Source organism: Geotrypetes seraphini, chromosome 3 (genome assembly GCF_902459505.1).
Source record: "Geotrypetes seraphini chromosome 3, aGeoSer1.1, whole genome shotgun sequence".
NCBI lineage: Eukaryota > Metazoa > Chordata > Amphibia > Gymnophiona > Dermophiidae > Geotrypetes > Geotrypetes seraphini.
This window is the reverse complement of record NC_047086.1, coordinates 280,315,812-280,331,334: the sequence shown is the minus strand read 5'-3', so window position 1 is coordinate 280,331,334 and position 15,523 is coordinate 280,315,812. Positions and strand designations below refer to the sequence as shown.

The window sequence follows — 15,523 nt, the reverse complement described above, 5'->3', positions numbered from 1 at the left end:
GTTTTTCCATATTCATGGCTATAGCTGGAACGTATCCCCCACGAATACGGAGGGAGAAGTGTATAAAGAGTTTTACCTCGTGCAAAATTGTCATTTCTTTAATAAGACATTAACTATTTTTTTCCGAGGCCCTCCAAGTACCTACAAATCCCAGATGTGGCCCTGCAAAGGGTTTGGAGTTTGAGACCACCACCCTAGCTGCAGGGCATGCTGGGGGTCACAGCACCAGCTATGAGGGCAGAATATAGGGGCTCAAGGAAAAGGAGTGTCTCAGGCATTTTTCCACAGTTCTCAACAGGTCATTCTCCCCATAGATGATGATATTAAAAAAAGATTATTGTTGACCCTTTGATAAGAAGGGGAGGCGTGGCCTAGTGGTTAAAGCTGCTATTTCCATAGCCTGAGGTTGTGAGTTCAATTTTAGCCTGCTCTGAGCAAGTCACTTAACCCTTTATTGCTCCAGGTACCACAGCTAGATTGTGAGCCTGCCTGGACAGATAGGGAAAATACAAGAGTACCTGATTGCTATTCAATGTATTGTAAACCACTTTGGGTGACTCTCTTCATGAAAAGGCAGTTAATAAATCCCAATGAATAAATAATGTCCGTGGGAAGGACAATCTACAGCAGTGTCACTCAAACTGTGTGCTAAGACACAATGGTGTGCCCCAAAGAGATTCCAGACGTGCCATGAGAGATTCCGGAATTGTACTTTATTTTTAAAAAATTTATTTTATAAGTATACACTAGAATAGATGATATGTCGCATATGTAAGAGCGTCTATGTGCGCAATGATACAATCGCCCACACAAGCACCATTTTTTGACGTGCTTGATCCCTGAAAATTAATGGCAAGTATTTTTATTTTTTATGCAGTAGTAATCCTAATTTGAACATCAAAGCAATCAGGGCTTTGTTACCATTTGGATCTTCTCATCTTTGCGAACTTGGATTTTCAGTTCTGACAGAAATTAAATTGAAAAAAAAGAGAATGACTGCAGATGGCGGATGATGAAAATGCATGTTTGCTTGTTGACTATCGAGCCGCGTTCTGAATTAATTTGCAATAAAAAATGAGCACATCCATCTCATTGATTATCAATTCTATTCTATCTACTTTAGTTTCACCGTGGTTATAATTACCCATGCATAGCTTAAAAAACTTTAAATAACTCTCAAATTTAATTTTTTTGTTGGTTTTACAGTTCTGTCATTTCAATTATAATGTGATGTGAAAAACGTTTGCTCTGTTTAGTGTGCCACAAGAAACATTTGCTCCGTTTAGTGTGCCAGACCTAAAAAAGTTTGAGAGACACTGATCTACAAGGAATGCAGAAATCACAGCAAAGAAAACCAGAGGTAGAATAAGGATGCCCAATGCAGGCCCTCAAGCAGCAAGGCTGACTATCAGTGAGCAACTTGTTTCTCAAATATGGCCTTGCTTTTCAGCCCCCTTCTAATTTATGCAAATTAAGCCCCATAATGAGTCTCTGCACAAGGCCCTACAACCCTCCACATTGGCCATCTTTGTCAAGCAGACTGTACTCCTTTTTTGGATATATTTATTGTTAAATGTTGCTGAATATCAACTTTGATGCCTCTTTGCCATCTTCATTATCATGAATAGCTACTATATTTAATGTTGTGCCTTGACAAAGACCATGCACCATTTTATTAGCCTTCCTCTGGACTGACTCCATCCTGTTTTATATCTTTTTGAAGGTGCAGCCTCCAGAATTGTACACAGTACTCCAAATGAGGTCTCACCAAAGCTTCTTACAGGAGGGGCATCAATATCTCCCCTTTTCTACTGGCCATGCACCCCAGCATCCCTCCAGCTTTTGCTGTCACCCTTTCAATCTGTTTGGCTACCTTAAGACCATCACATACAGTCATAGCCAAGGTGAACCATTTCCCATGCATCACCCTGGCTGACTGCAGTACTGGAGGTGGATGTCCTCAGCCTGCATTACTGTTTATCCCAGAAGCGGTCATAACTATATGTCATCAATATACAGTATCACACATGTTATCAATCATTTTAATTCTACCTTTTTAATAGTATCATCATGTGACCAGGAACATCAGGCAGCACTAGATGAAGTCAAACAACCAAAGAATGACAATGTATTCATTCCAGAATGTGCACAAGGTGGTCTCTACAAACCAGTACAATGTCATCCCTCTACAGGATACTGCTGGTGTGTTCTAGTAGACACAGGCCGTCCCATCCCAGGTACTTCAACAAGGTATAGTATTTCTTTTAGGGTTCATTGACTGTTATCTACTGGGTGATGGGTTAAAAGAAAGTACTTTAAAAGCCTCCAGTCAAACTTGAAGAATATAAACATACCTTGTTATAAAATTATGCAGACTTTTTCAAACATACAGTATTAGCTTGAATGCACAGGTCCAATGAAAATCTATATATAAATGTATGGATAATTTATTCTTATACCTTTATCCAGTCACCAGACTGCTGATTGACTTAATTTTGGGTAATCTGAAAGCCAAACTGACTGTGTGTGGGAACCTCTAGACCAGGGGTGTCAATGTCCCTCCTTGAGGGCCGCAATCCAGTCGTGTTTTCAGGATTTCCCCAATGAATATGCATGAGATCTATTTGCATGCACTGCTTTCATTGTATGCTAATAGATCTCATGCATATTCATTGGGAAAATCTTGAAAACCCGACTGGATTGCGGCCCTCGAGGTTGGACTTTGACACCCATGCTCTAGACCAGGGGTGTCAAAGTCCCTCCTCGAGGGCTGCAATCCAGTTGGGTTTTCAGGATTTCCCCAATGAGTATGCATGAGATCCATTAGCATACAATGAAAACAGTGCATGCAAATAGATCTCATGCATATTCATTGGGGAAATCTTGAAAACCCGACTGGATTGTGGCCCTCGAGGAGAGACTTTGACACCCCTGCTCTAGACTAAAAGATTTATTGAAGCATAAAAAGCGGTTCTATAACTAGGCACATATTGTAATGCACTTCTTTGTATGTTGTCAGTGCAGCAAAACGTGGCACTTACACCTGTAAGCAAAGTTCACACTATTTTATGAAGGCACACCCAACTGCAAAGGAATGTGTCTTGGGGCAGAGTATGGGTGGACATGGGCACACCTCCCAGTTAGCCATTTAATCTATAGAATATTGTGTACTTGGTGCATTTGAATGTCCACTGTTATACCAAGTTTATGGTTGGTGCAACTGTACATGCCTAAATATCATATCACTCTATGGCAACAAAGTATAGTCTTCCAGCCACCGTGTATTGGTATAGCAAACAATATAATCGGGTCTGGATATATTCGTATTGTTGTCTCAATCCTCCTTGACTTTATAGGAAGCCTCAGCCCCACCACTCCACCACTGTGTTTATCTTATAACTGCGGGAAGAATTAAGTGGTGCCTCATCATTGGCTGTCCCTTCCAGTATTTTTAAAGTGTCGTGCCAATTTTAGAGATAAATAATAGATAAATATCTTATATATAAATACTTATGTAGATAAAGTACTTAAATACTTAGCTTCATCTCAGCCAAAAACCTGGGAGTCTGACCCGACATGTTTCGCTCAAAAAGAGCTGTATCAAGAGTCTCCCTAGACAATAAACACATACAAAAAGAAGAAAGTTGTAAACACAAACACTTCTGTCCAACTAACCCCCCTATAGAACTCAATCACTACTCCCTCGTATCTTAGACTCACCGAGGTCGCTGTCGTCATCCAACTCCACTCTTCTTTAATTGTAAGAGAAAAATGGCTGCGGCGTTTTATCCCTGGGTTTAAATCCTCCCATCTCACTTGATTAACATACACGCCCCCTGCATCCCATTCACTCGAAAATCAACCAATCACAGTCGTCCATTCAATCTCGCAATTCAACCCCCTAGGTTCTACTGTATCAAGAGTAAAAATGTAACGTTGTTCACATTCATTCAGTTTTCTTCCCGCAGTTATAAAATAAACACAGCCATGCCTAAATATCATGCACCTCAATGCCAGGTTACACAAGTATTCTATAACAGAATTTAAGCACCCAGATGTTGTATTAGAATAGGCCCTTGCTGCATAGCATCAAGCACCTAAAAAGGTGGCACTCACTTAGAACTACCCCATTAGGCTTTTGAGGCCAAGACCCTGCTTCATTCAAAGCATCTTAGAAAACATATGCATTAATAAATAAGATGCGAGCAGCCTCTGTACCATTTATCAATAGCATCCTCACTTTGAGTTCCAACTTCTATATAGTGCAGCACCAGGCATCTGCTGCTAGAGCTGGTAGGGCTCCCCAAACTCTGCCAGCTGGGACTAAAGAAAAAGTTGCTCGAGGAGCTCTGTAACAAGGCCCCCTTGCATCCCATATTTTTACCAGAAACATACACCCCCCTGACATTTAGCCAGCGACAGTCAGCGTCTTTTAAAATGCTGATCATCGCCAGCTAAATTATCCGTTGATATTCAGCCAGGCCATGTCTGGGCACTGGCACTGAATATCAGTGCATGAATCTGGGCAGCCTGGCCGCCCGGATCTTATTCAGGCCTGGCTGATATGCAACCGGGGTTGCATAAGAGTTATGCGATGGAATATTAGGCTGGCTGCATAACTTAAAGAAAAAGAGTTCCGGAGCTCCAATCCCCCTCTCAACCCATCCCCTGATCAATGTCCCTCTTTACATCCCACCTCCCCCTGCCAGTGACAAAATCCATCTTACCCCTGGAGGGCCCCCCTCCCCACTGTTCAGGCAGGCCCCCCTGGTCCTATCTGCATCCCTGGTAATCCAGCAGCCTCGTGGGGAGGCAGGAGCACAGCCTAATTGCTCCAATTAGAGAATGACACGGTGGTTGTTATCCACGGCTAGCCACAGGTAACCCGCTGAAACGGTGACCAAAAATAAAGGTCACCGCGAGATTTGGGACAAGGCCATTCACCCCCCCTGTGAAGGAGTGAATGGTGAGTACGCGCGGTGAATGAGCGTGTGGTCCAGCAGCCTCCTCTCTCCCGCCGACCGGCCAGCCATGCATCTCCCTCCCTCCCTCCCTTTCCCTTACCTTCTCTTGTGGTGAAACTGGCGATTTCTATAAGGCTATGCGCTGTATTACAGCCAGAGAATTGAAGTTGTGTCACTTTGCCTGCTGGAAAAGTCTCCTCTGACTCAACTTCCTGTTTCCGGTTGCATCGGAGGAGACTTTTCTAGCAGGCGATGCAACTTTAAGGCTCCAGCAGCAATACAGTGCATAGCCTTATAGAAATCGCCAGTTTCGCCACAAGAGAAGGTAAGGGAGAGGGAGGGAAACACATGGCTGGCTGGTGGGAGGGAGCTGCTGGACCGCGCAAAGGGTGCTGGGGAACAGAGAGTGGAGAGAAGACGCTGAAGGGAAATGGGGAACAGAGAGTGGGGAGAAGATGCTGGAAGGGAAATGGGGAACAGAGAGTGGGAGAAGATGCTGGAAGGGAAGAAGACAGATGCCAGACTATGGGGGAGTGGAGGGAAGAAGATGGGTGCCAGACTAATGGGGGGGGTGAAGGGAGAGGCACAATAACAGAGCAAATGGAAGACGCAGAGAGACGGCAGACAGTGGATGGAAAGAATTGAATGAGAAGATGAGGGAAGCAGAAACCAGACAAAGGTAGAAAAAAAATTTTCTATTTATTTATTTTGTTTTAGGATAAAGTAGTATATTAATTGTATTTATAAAAATTTATAAACAAAGCCCTGCCAGCTGAACCTCTCTTTTTCTAGTTCAGCAGCCAGAACTTTGATTTATAAGGAAGGATTAAGCTGAATATTGCAGTACTGAGGCTTGTATGGATGCTGCGGGGACGGGGCAGTGAAAGGGACGGCGGGGACGGGGCAGTGAAGGGGACAGCGGGGATGGGGCGGTGAAGGGGACAGCGGGGACGGGGCGGTGAAGGGGATGGTGGTCCAGGGATGGGGCAGTGACGGGGGACAGAATTTTTCCCCGTGTCATTCTCTAGCTCCAATCTCTTGCAGCACCTTTGCAAAATAGCTGCTGCGACCTCTTATGCATAAAGTTAGGGACATAACTGTGGACTTATGCTGGCATTCTGTAATGGCAGTAATGTATTTAATCGACAAGTGACACTTAACATACATCATCCTGGTGCCTAATTTCAGATGACTTTTTGAGAATTATTCTCTATGTGGATAGTGCTAGGGAGTAGACAGGGAGATCCTAGAACTTACCCAGATAATGGGAATATTCATTCTGCTGTCCTAATAATGTATTTGGATAATTTCAGAAAAATAAAAGGCTGTCCTAAGTTATCTGGATAGCAGACTACGTTTTGCCACTGATGCCGATTGCCTTTTTCACGACTAGCAACTATCAGATAATTGTTGTTTAATATTAGTTGAGTGCTGCAGTCAGCATTTAATAAAGATTCAGGATATAAAAAAAAACCACCCTGCTGACCACAGTGACTGAATAATGACCAATATGTTGTCATTATTTTGCTAACTCTGTTTAACAATTTTCTCTTAGACATGAACAGCCCAAATGTGATACCAGTGCCAGAGCCCATCCAACCAAAAGAAAAGATTTGTACAAAGGACGTCAACTTCAAGGTCAGTAAAAGTTTCCTTTCTGCTAAACTCTGGACCAGATGCACTAAACAGGATTGGTAAGACCGCGTGGGTCCGCTCCGATCTGATGTTTGGCTGATTCTAAAAGAGCTATTGAAGCACTAAAAATTTAGCATGGCAAATGATTCACGCGGAGGTTCGTCGGAATCCCTATCGCTCCCATCCGATTGATCGCTGTGAGAGTGACTTTCACACATGTGCAGAGCCAGCAAGGGAAGCCCCAAAGCATCCTTCTGCCACTCAGCTGTTCGGAGCAGGAAACCTTTTTTTTATTATAATGGGCACAGATGCTATGTGTGTTACACACACTCACACACACAATATCTACCCCATTAAAAAAAAAGAAAAAGAGCACTTTTCCCCTTGTCTGATCTTAGTACTGGTAACAGAGTTAATGGGTAGCTTCTTTGGCTTAGGAATAGGCACATTTGCTTTAGTGACAAGGTTTAAAGCAGGTTTTGAACCCGTGACAGGGGCTTCCCCGTTACAATATGTATGAGATCTATTTGCGTGCAATGAATGCAAATAGATCTCATACTTATTCATTGTGGAAATCCTGAAAACCAGGCTGGGTTGTGGACCTTGAGGACTGGATTTGAGGACCCCTGGTTTATGATGTCTATGTACTACTGCATTGTTACTCAACTTGGTCCTGGAGTACCTCCTTGCCAGTCAGGTTTTCTGGATATCCACAATGAATATGCATAAACTTGATTTGCCTACACTGCCTCTTTATTATATGCAAACCTCTTTCATGCATATTCATTGTGGATATCCTGAAAACCTGACTGGCAAGGTGGGTACTCCAGTTGAGAAACACTGCACTACTGCACCCCTTACCCTTACCTTGTTCTCCCCTGTCCCCTTCCAGGCAACATGCTTTCTCACTTACCTGTCTCTGCCCCCTTCCCAGTAACTACTGAAGCAGGAGAAAGTGTTCCCAGTCTCTGGACTGTTTTCTTCTTCTTTGTGACTGTACAGCGCGGCGTAAGTCTGATAGCACTATAGAAATAATTAATAGTAGTAGTAGCACATTAACTGATTCTGTTGGCCACAATTAGAAGTAGGAGGTGGGAAATTAGCCTGTGCAGGAGGCAGAGAGCTCACTTTCTACTTCAGTCACTGTCCTAGTTCTCACAGTGGGGGTTTTTTGTGTGTATGCTCCAGCTCCAGCTCCTGCTCATGTTTGCCAACCTGGGTCTTGGAAATGCTTAGCTTATCTAAGCCTCTGATATTAGGCAAACGCTTATGGATTCAGCTAATGGAAAAGGGGGCATTTCATGGGAAGAACAAAGAAGCAATGACTTATGGTGGATATGGGAGGGATAGCAGCCTTATAGGACAGCAACAGATCAAGATCTTTTAGGGGGATAAAGTAGCAGAAGGAGAGAGAGAGGATGACTGTAAAAGAAATTTTTAAAAAGTCACATACATGCAGCCAGATCTGCACTCTGTCATACACTGACCCATTCACTCAGTCATTTATAAATGTCATACCCACACAAACCCCCAACTGCAACCTATTCTCCACCCATGCTGTTCACCCATCCTCACATAACTGTGAAAGAACACAACACTATAGGCATGAAAATAAACCCTACACACTCAAGCATACTAGGCCCAGTTATTTGCTCTTGCAAACATACTTAAACACATTGCACTCACTAGACCATGGGTGTCGAAGTCCCTCCTCGAGGCCTGCAATCCAGTCGGGTTTTCAGGATTTCCCCAATGAATATGCATGAGATCTATTAGTATACAATGAAAGCAGTGTTTGCAAATAGATCTCATGCATATTCATTGGGGAAATCCTGAAAATCCAACTGGATTGCGGCCCTTGAGGAAGGACTTTGACACTCCTGCACTAGACACTTTGGGGCTGATTCTATAAATGGCACCCTTTAAAGAATCACACCTAGCGGTCAGGGCAGGATTAATTCTTCGAGGGCCCCTAGGCAACAAGTACACTTGGCCCCCCCAGGCCCTGCCCCGCCCCTGTCCTGCCCATACCCCGCCCCCATTTAGCTGTTTTCTTATTTACTTCTTTATTTCCACCTGTATTTCTTTTTTTTTTTTTTAACATTCAAAACAAAGATTAGCATACCAGTGCACAGTTTTTCTTCTATGCAACCCCAAACATCTCTGAACAAATCCCCCTTCCTTCCCTTCCCACCTACTTACCCGGGACATTAACTCTGAACCCTTTCAGTACGTATATAAAAGTGTTCAAATATATTGTAAAGCAGTAATACTATCCGAAATATAAGTCTATATTAATAATCAAGTTTACAACACCTATCAACGGCCTCACTCTATATCGACCAACTGCAGTGGCGTACCAAGGGGGGGCGGGGGGCGGTCTGCCCTGAGTACACAGCTGGACAGGTCCGAGAAATTCCTGGGCTGCGACGGCACTCAGCGGCATGGGCGCCCCCCCTCCGCGACGGCACTCAGCAGCTTCGGCGCCCCCCCCCTGCCCCGCGACAGCACTCAAGTTCGGCCTCCTTCTCCCGGCATCAGCAGAACTTCAGATCGGCAATAGGTACTCAGTTAAAAGCTTCCCTGACTGAACTGCCTGGGCGGAAACAGGAAGCTGAGTCAGGGGGAGCTTTTGACTGAGCACCTGTTGCCGATCTGAAGTTTTGCTGATGCCGGGAGGAGGCCGAACTTGAGTGCTGTCGCGGGGCAGGGGGGGCACCGATGCCGCTGAGTGCCGTCGCAGAGGGGGGCGCCGATGATGCTCAGTGCCGTCGCAAAGGGGTGGGGGCTTGCCGATCTTGTTGCCAAAATCGGAAAGGTGAGGGAGAAAGATGGGCCTGTGGTGGATGGAGAGATTGAGAGAAGGGGCAGATGATGGAAGTGGAGAGAAGGGGGAGAGAGAAGAGGGCAGATGATGGAAGTGGGGGGAAAGAAAGAGAAGGGGCAGAGGACTGGAAAATAGCCAATGTCACGCCCATCTTTAAGAAGGGATCAAGGGGTGACCCGGGAAACTACAGGCTGGTGAGCTTGACCTTGGTTCCGGGAAAGATGATGGAAGCACTGGTCAAGGACACAATCTACGAACACATAGAAAACAATGGACAACTGAAGGCGAGCCAGCACGGCTTCTGCAAGGGAAGGTCATGCCTCAAGAACTTACTGTATTTCTTTGAGGGAATAAACAGCCAGGGGATAAAGGGGAATCCATAGACATCATTTACCTTGACTTCCAAAAGGCCTTCGACAAGGTATCTCATGAAAGACTGCTTAGAAAGCTGTGGAGCCACGGGGTGCAGGGGGATGTCCACCGATGGATCAAACACTGGCTGGCAGGCAGGAAACAGAGGGTTGGAGTAAAGGGCCATTACTCAGACTGGCAATGGGTCACAAGCGGAGTTCCACAGGGGTCGGTGCTGGGACCGCTCCTGTTCAATATATTTATCAACGACCTGGAGACAGGGACGAAATGTGAGGTCATTAAATTTGCTGATGACACTAAACTCTGCAGCAGGGTTAGAAACACGGAAGACTGCAAAGACCTGCAAAGAGACCTAACGAGACTGGAAGAGTGGGCAAAAAAGTGGCAGATGAGTTTTAACATAGAGAAATGCAAGGTCATGCATGTAGGGAAAAAGAACCCGATGTTCAGCTACAAAATGGGAGGATCACTGCTAGGGATGAGCAACCTTGAAAGAGACGTGGGGGTGATGGTGGACACAACATTGAAAGCATCAGCACAATATGCGACAGCCTCAAAGAAAGCGAACAGAATGTTGGGTATCATTAAAAAGGATATCACGACCAGGACGAAGGAAGTCATCATGCCGCTATATCGTGCAATGGTGCGCCCACATCTGGAGTACTGTGTCCAGTACTGGTCGCCGTACCTCAAGAAGGGCATGGCAATACTTGAGGGGGTCCAGAGGAGAGCAACTAAACTGGTAAATGGTATGGAAAACTTTTCATACGCTGACAAGTTGAAAATGCTGGGGCTGTTCTCCATGGAAAAGCAGAGACTTAGAGGAGACATGATAGAAACCTTCAAAATCCTGAGGGGCATAGAGAAGGTGGACAGGGACAGATTCTTGTACTTGTGGGGAACCACAAGTACAAGGGGTCACTCGGAGAAATTGAGAAGGGACAGGTTTAGAACAAATGCGAGGAAGTTCTTTTTTACCCAGAGGGTGGTGGACACATGGAACGCGCTTCCGGAGGTTGTGATAGGCCAGAGCACACTACAGGGTTTCAAGGAAGGTTTAGAAAGGTTCCTAAAGGATGAGGGGATTGAGAGTTACAGATAGATGTAGAGGTAGGTTACAGAAATGGTCAGGAACCACTTCACAGGTCACAGACCTGATGGGCCGCCGCGGGAGCGGACTGCTGGGCACGATGGACCTCTGGTCTGATCGAGTGGTGGCAACTTCATATGTTCTTATGTTCTTATGGAAGTGGAGAGAAGGGGGAGAGAGAAGAGGGCAGATGATGGAAGTGGGGGAAAGAGAGAGAAGGAGCAGATGATGGAAGTGGGGAGAAGGGGCAGATGATGGAAGGAGGGGGGAAAGAGAGAGAAGGGGCAGATGATGGAAGTGGGGAGATGGGGCAGATGATGGAAGTGGGGAGAGAGAAGAGGGCAGATGATGGAAGGAGGGGGGAAAGAGAGAGAAGGGGCAGATGATGGAAGGAGGGGGGAAAGAGAGAGAAGGGGCAGATGATGGAAGTGGAGAGAAGGGGGAGAAAGAGGGCAGATGATGGAAGTGGAGAGAGAAGAGGGCAGATGATGGAAGTGGGGGGAAAGAGAGAGAAGGGGCAGATGATGGAAGGAGGGGATAAATAAAAGGAGGGCACATGATGGGGGAAAAGGATTGAGTTAGGGAAATACTGGAGGGGGTGAGGGAAAGAGGTGGCGAGCTATAGGTAGACAGTAAAAAAGGAAATTGATGAGAGGGTAATAAGAATGTAATCTAGATGGATGCAGAAAATAAATTGAAAAGGAAAATGAGGGAAGAAAGGGATTGCAGAAGAGAGATGTGGGTGAGGGAAGGAGGAGAGAGATGCCAGACCAATGGGGGTGAAAGGAGAGATGGAAGGGGGAAGCATACAGTTTCTGGAAGGGGCATAGAAGGAGAGAAGATGCCATATAGGGGCAGAGAGATGGCAGACAGTGGATGGAAGGAAGAGAGTAACAAGAAGATGAGGAAAGCAGAAACCAGAGAAGACAAAGGTAGAACAAAAATTTTCTATTTGTTGCTTTAGGAGACATGTGTCACTGTTTCTGTGGTGTTGCATTGTATGCAGAGTCCAGCTTCTTGCTGGTTCAATTTAACCTTTGCATATGTATTTCTATTTTATCCCCCCTTTTACAAAACTGTGGAGCATTTTTTTAGCGCCAGCCATGGTGGTAGCAGTTCTGATGCTCAGAATTCTATGAGCGTCAGAGCTGTTACCACCATGGCTAAAATCCACACTACAGTTTTGTAAAAGAGGGAGGGATTAGTTTTGTGATGACATATTCCATACTAGGCGAAGGTATTTTCTGTGTTCTGTGTGTTTGAAAGACATGGTTTTCTGTTAGGATTGACGGTGTAGGATTGATCTGTACTAGTCTGTCTTCTTTAGTTTTACAATGGGTGTATTGATGTACTGCTCATTGCAGTATGTAAGATGCTGCCTTTTCCTAGGTACTCATGTGTGATGTGTGGCTTGTTACTAAAAATCATGTTTTTCATACAGATGGGGGGGTGCCACAAAATGATGGGCCCCGGGTGTCACATATGCTAGGTACACCACTGACCAACTGTAACCCATATGTATGTATAAACAACCAAATCTGTAACTCCTCTAGTACATGCAAACAACAAAGGGAAGAAATCCAACACAATCTGCAGTAAAAGAAGACCAATCCAAAACAAAAGAGAACTGCAGACGAATGTACAAAGATGCAGGCTAAATATATTAAACCAAAAACATGAATGCGGTTAATGTTACCACCTTGTACCAAACCAGAGGACCCGACACAGTCCGTGGTTCGGTGAACACACCTTCATCAGGGGTCCTAATAAATTAAAATGACATGACTTAAATATTTAATAGTTGATGTGTGAGATTATATATATATATATATATATATTTATATATGAAAAAGTGTATGGATGTGAAATCTATCATGAGTGATGTGAATAAATCAAAGTGACACAAAAATAACGTATAAAATGTGATATGTGGTGTCATGCAGAGAATTCTCTGTCTCTCCTCCTGCTCCTCATTTCCCCATTCCCCAGTACTCTTTTTCACTTAGACCAAGCACATCAGGCAGCACCCAAGACTTGGACCCCCCACCTCCTCTCTTTTTCAGCAGCATCCAATCCTTTTCCTGTAAGAACTGTAGACCAGAAGTAGCTTCACTGGTTACTTTCTGTTTTCTGAAACTCAGGATCAGGTCTCCCTATTAAGCTATCCCCAATCAGTTTAGTTTCTTTGCAGACCTCTCTCCTTACTCTATACCAGGGGTGCCCACACTTTTTGGGCTTGCGAGCTACTTTTAAAATGACCAAGTCAAAATGATCTACCAACAATAAAATTTTAAAAAAACACAACGCACACTGTACGCATAGAAAATGTTAATCATCATTCCTATTCCAGGGTTTTTCAAAGAGGTCAAAGCAGATGACTCTAAGCACTATCACCTCAGTAACAACCATACAAAAATAGACAAAAATATACCCCCCTCCCTTTTTACTAAACCACGATAGCAGTTTTTAGAGCGCAGGGAGCTGCGCTGAATGCCCAGCGCTGCTCTCGACGCTCATAGGCTCCCTGCGCTAAAAAAAACTCTATTGCGGTTTAGTAAAAGGGGACCTTAGTGTAAAATATAGACAGCAGATATAAATTCAGACACATTTTGATCACTAAATTTAAAATAAAATCATTTTTCCTACCTTGTCTGGTGATTTCATGAGTCTCTGGTTGCACTTTCTTCTTCTGACTGTGCATCCAATCTTTCTTCCCTTCTTTTAGCCTGTATGCTTCCTCTCCTCCAGACCTCATTCCCTCCCCCAACTTTTCCTTCCTCTCTCCCTGCCCTTTCTTTCTCTCTGCCTCCCTTTCCTTTTTTTCTGTTTCTCTTCTTTCCTTCTGTCTCCCTGCCTGCCCTTTTTCTTTCTTTCTCCCTGCCCTCCCCCAAGCCACTGCCATCGGGGACCAGGACCCAAACCGCCACCAATAACAGGCCCGAAAGCCGACGCCAATAACACGCCCAAAAGCCGACGCCGCCCCAACCTCTCCCTGCTTCGGCCGACCAGCATCGCGAGGAACTGTTGGGGGAAATGCTGCCGGGTCCTGCCTTCGCGGAAACAGAAAGTAGGCAGGACCCGGCAGCAAGAAGAGGAAATGCTTCACTAACATGTCTCCCGCCTTAGCCCGTAGCGAACGCTTGCTTCAGGGCTCTCTACATGTGCGTGCAGGCTTCCCTTCTCCCCCCCTCCCCCTCCCCGGGCATAACTTCCGGTTTCGGAGGGAAGAGAAGAGAAGCCTGCACTCACACGTTAGAGCCCGGAGCATAAGTTTGCTAGGGGCTGAATCTCCAAGCCGGTTTTTTTGGGGGGTTTTTTAATGTTCAGCAGCGGCAGGCTGATCGGCCCGTAGATCAGGACGGCAACACGAGTGCGATCGACTCGAGTTGCCTTCCTGAGCTACTGGTCGATCGCGATCGACGCGTTGGGCACCCCTGCTCTATACACTTTCCAGGATAGAGCCCTGTGATGCCCAGCAAGTAGTGGAGAGGGAAGTTGATGGGCACTAGGCCATGTGGAACCAGGTGAGAACAGCAACATATATCCCCAAATCCTGTAGCCTGGATTGAAGACGGGTCACAACATCTCTCTGTCATTCAAAGTTACACGCACACACACTCACTCTCCTCCAGTATAGATCCTCAAACCCTTTCTCATAGACACATATTAAGGATGGGTAGCCAAAATTTTTTCACTTCATATCATTCATATCTGTGTCTTCTAGGGGGAATGTTCATTTTGTATGGGGAAGGTGGGGGGTTATCTGCTCTTGGAAGGGGGACCCTGAAAATTATTTTTGGCAACAAAAGGGTGGGGGAGGGCCCTAGTCCTGCACCCTCCACACTCCACATAGGTCCCTCAAGCCTACTTGAATCCCTAATGGTCTAGTCAGATGTTGGGACAGGAGCAATGCTCATTCGCTCCTGCCTAGGCTGCAGCCACACTGAATAGGGTGGCCACAATAGTCTCATGTTACTACCAAGACCCCTAGTGGTACCATAATCTGTGGTAAAATTTGCAGATGCCATATTGGATGCAACTGTGGCCATAGGCAGGAGTTAATGGGCATCACTCCTGCCCCAATTACACCTTCTAGATCATCAGGAATTTAGGGAGGGAGGGGGACTGGAATAAGGGGCCTAGGATGGTTGGGGTGTGTGAATCATTGGACAGCCTCCTGTCACTGGCAAACAAAACCCTGCCCATTTTCATTTGTTGGCAGTTGCAGAAGATTGCTTTTAAGGAAAACGTACCTGCCATCTCCATGATCTTTTATTTTCCCACATCACCTTCCTCTCCATCAGTTAAAGCTCCTTGAACCGGGAGCCCCAGCAGCAGCACTGGAGGACTGGAACCCACGAGAGCCAGTGGGGATGGGTCTCGTTTGCCCGCCATATTTTCTGACCTGAGCGTCATCCGAGAGGTTCCTTTTCAGAAGGGTCCGACATGGCAGCATTTCTCACAAGCTGCTGGCGGCTGCTCCAAAGTTTTCTCTCTGCCGCCACTTCCTGTTTCCGACAGGGCAGATGCTGCATAGAGGGAAAGCTTTGGGGCAGCTGCCGGCAGTTTGTAAGAACGGCTGCCATGTGGGGCCCCTCTGAAAAGGAAAATCTATCTTTTTAATAAAGCACTTCA

General features: G+C 45.6%; 1 protein-coding gene across 2 annotated transcripts in view; it reads left to right on the top strand.

Moving 5' to 3' along the window:
• Positions 1–15,523, top strand: part of SMOC2 (SPARC related modular calcium binding 2) — a 265,441-nt gene that overhangs the window by 217,448 nt on the left and 32,470 nt on the right. For both annotated transcript variants that reach the window (XM_033938643.1, XM_033938642.1), the window contains exons 8-9: positions 2,064–2,250; positions 6,520–6,602. In XM_033938643.1, the coding sequence (XP_033794534.1) occupies positions 2,064–2,250; positions 6,520–6,602 (270 nt within the window). The remainder of the gene's footprint in view (positions 1–2,063; positions 2,251–6,519; positions 6,603–15,523) is intronic.